Consider the following 1,821-nt stretch of genomic DNA (forward strand, 5'->3'; position numbering starts at 1 on the left):
CCCCTGCATCGGCAGGCGGACTCTCAACCACTGCGCCACCAGGGAAGCCCTAAACACATTTTTTAATAAAGCAGTAATTCACAAAAATATTCATTCTTACCATAAAAGCAACCAGAGTTTCAGAAACAATCTCTCCATGGGCTGCACATTCTTGTCCTATTTCTCGAATGATATTCTTTATAACACTTTCAGCCTGAGTGGGAAGCATTCTGGCTAAATAAAAAGATTTTTTAAATTGCATTTATATACTATTTTTTCCTCTTTAGATTTCACCACTAACATATTTGTAAAGTCATATTATTTATTAACTTATTAGTATTTACGAGTATCTAGGCCCCTCGTGTTTTCATTACTTTGTTTCATATTTATAAAAAATGACAGTGAGAGCAACTGGAATGTTTCAAATGATTGAAACATTCCCTCTTTATTTAAATGATGGTGGTCACCCAAAGTACATTTATAGCATGATATTTTTAAATTTAAAAAATGGTTAAGATCCCACATGCCGCGGAGCGGCTGGGCCCGTGAGCCATGGCCGCTGAGCCTGCACATCCAGAGCCTGTGCTCCGCCACGGGAGAGGCCACAGCAGTGAGGCCCGCGTACCGCAAAAAAAAAAAAAAAAAAAAAAAAGTTAAACACTATTGGGGGCAGGGAGGAGTAGAATTAATGAGAAACCCCACTCCCATTTGTGTAGGCGGCCGAGTACAGCTTGAAAGAGGAAATGCTTATTCCACCACATTCACTAAATGACCTTTCATAATTATAATGACTCTTGGAAAACAATTCTTGCTTGGATCGTCTAAATTCTCTTTCTAGCACATCCAAGTTGGCATTTAGACTCTTGATTAAAAACATAAAAGCAAAAAATATTACAGGAGTTATGCATCACGGAAAAAAATGAACTCCTGGTTATTAATTCCATTTACTAGAAACCGGGAAAAGGTGGCGGGTTTTAATGTCTATCAGGTTTTCTGATTCGTACCAGTAACTGAGCACAGGGGAAATAAGCATGTAGAGAATAACAAAGGCAATCCCAGGTAGATAAAGCTAACTTTCAGCATTATTAGGGTTCAGGTAAGGTCAACAACACGTCATCTTGTCCAATAGAACCGGAGTGCCCAGTGTCCATTGTGACCCGACCATTTTCTAGCTGAGACCTCGGGCATCTGCTTCACCTTTCTTTGAAGCGGTTTCTCATCTGAAAAATATAGATTCGACTACTACCCTCTCCCCGTAGCTGTCGTGAGGACTGAATTCTATACATTTAGTGGTTAAAACTGTGCGTGGCAGAAGGTAAGCGCTTAAAACAGCAGCTCCTAACGAGCCCGTGCTCAAAGGTTAGCCTTGCGTGTGCGCGTGCGCGAGCGCCCTCGGGCGCTGGGCCCAGGCCGCTCACGACTCCCCTCAGTACCCGCCCCTGCTTGACTCTGGGAAGCCTAAACCCCCAAGTTCAGGCCGTCGGGGGCGTGCAAGCGGCCCCGAGCAGCGGCGAGCGGGCTCAGGCGCCGGTGCATTACGGGTTAGAAGCCTGACCTGCGGACCTGGGCGCCTCCGGCCGGAAGTGACCGCTGTTTCCGTTCAGCGGCGGCGCCCAGAAAGGAGTCCTTACCGACAGTTCAGCCTCAACCAGCCTAGACGGGATGCTCCAGCGGCCCAGGCTCTGTCCACGGCCCCACGCTCGCTTCCTCGCGGGGTACACCCCGGACTCAAGGGCGCGGAGCCTCGAATGGGCTGACCTTGGCCGGAATGGAGAGCTGGAGCCGCGTCTACCCGATTCTTCCCCGGGGTCTTTGCGGGGTCCTTCTGGGCAGCTGGGCTCT

The 1,821-nt window shown here is 47.8% G+C and overlaps 1 protein-coding gene across 2 annotated transcripts in view; it reads right to left on the reverse strand.

The window, feature by feature from the left end:
• Positions 1 to 213, reverse strand: part of CFAP206 (cilia and flagella associated protein 206) — a 32,637-nt gene extending 32,424 nt beyond the window's left edge. For both annotated transcript variants that reach the window (XM_007467308.1, XM_007467309.1), the window contains exon 1: positions 101 to 213. In XM_007467308.1, the coding sequence (XP_007467370.1) occupies positions 101 to 208 (108 nt within the window). In that variant the 5' untranslated portion in view covers positions 209 to 213. The remainder of the gene's footprint in view (positions 1 to 100) is intronic.
• Positions 214 to 1,821: the final 1,608 nt, after the last annotated feature.

Source organism: Lipotes vexillifer, unplaced genomic scaffold (assembly GCF_000442215.2).
Source record: "Lipotes vexillifer unplaced genomic scaffold, Lipotes_vexillifer_v1.1 scaffold554, whole genome shotgun sequence".
NCBI lineage: Eukaryota > Metazoa > Chordata > Mammalia > Artiodactyla > Lipotidae > Lipotes > Lipotes vexillifer.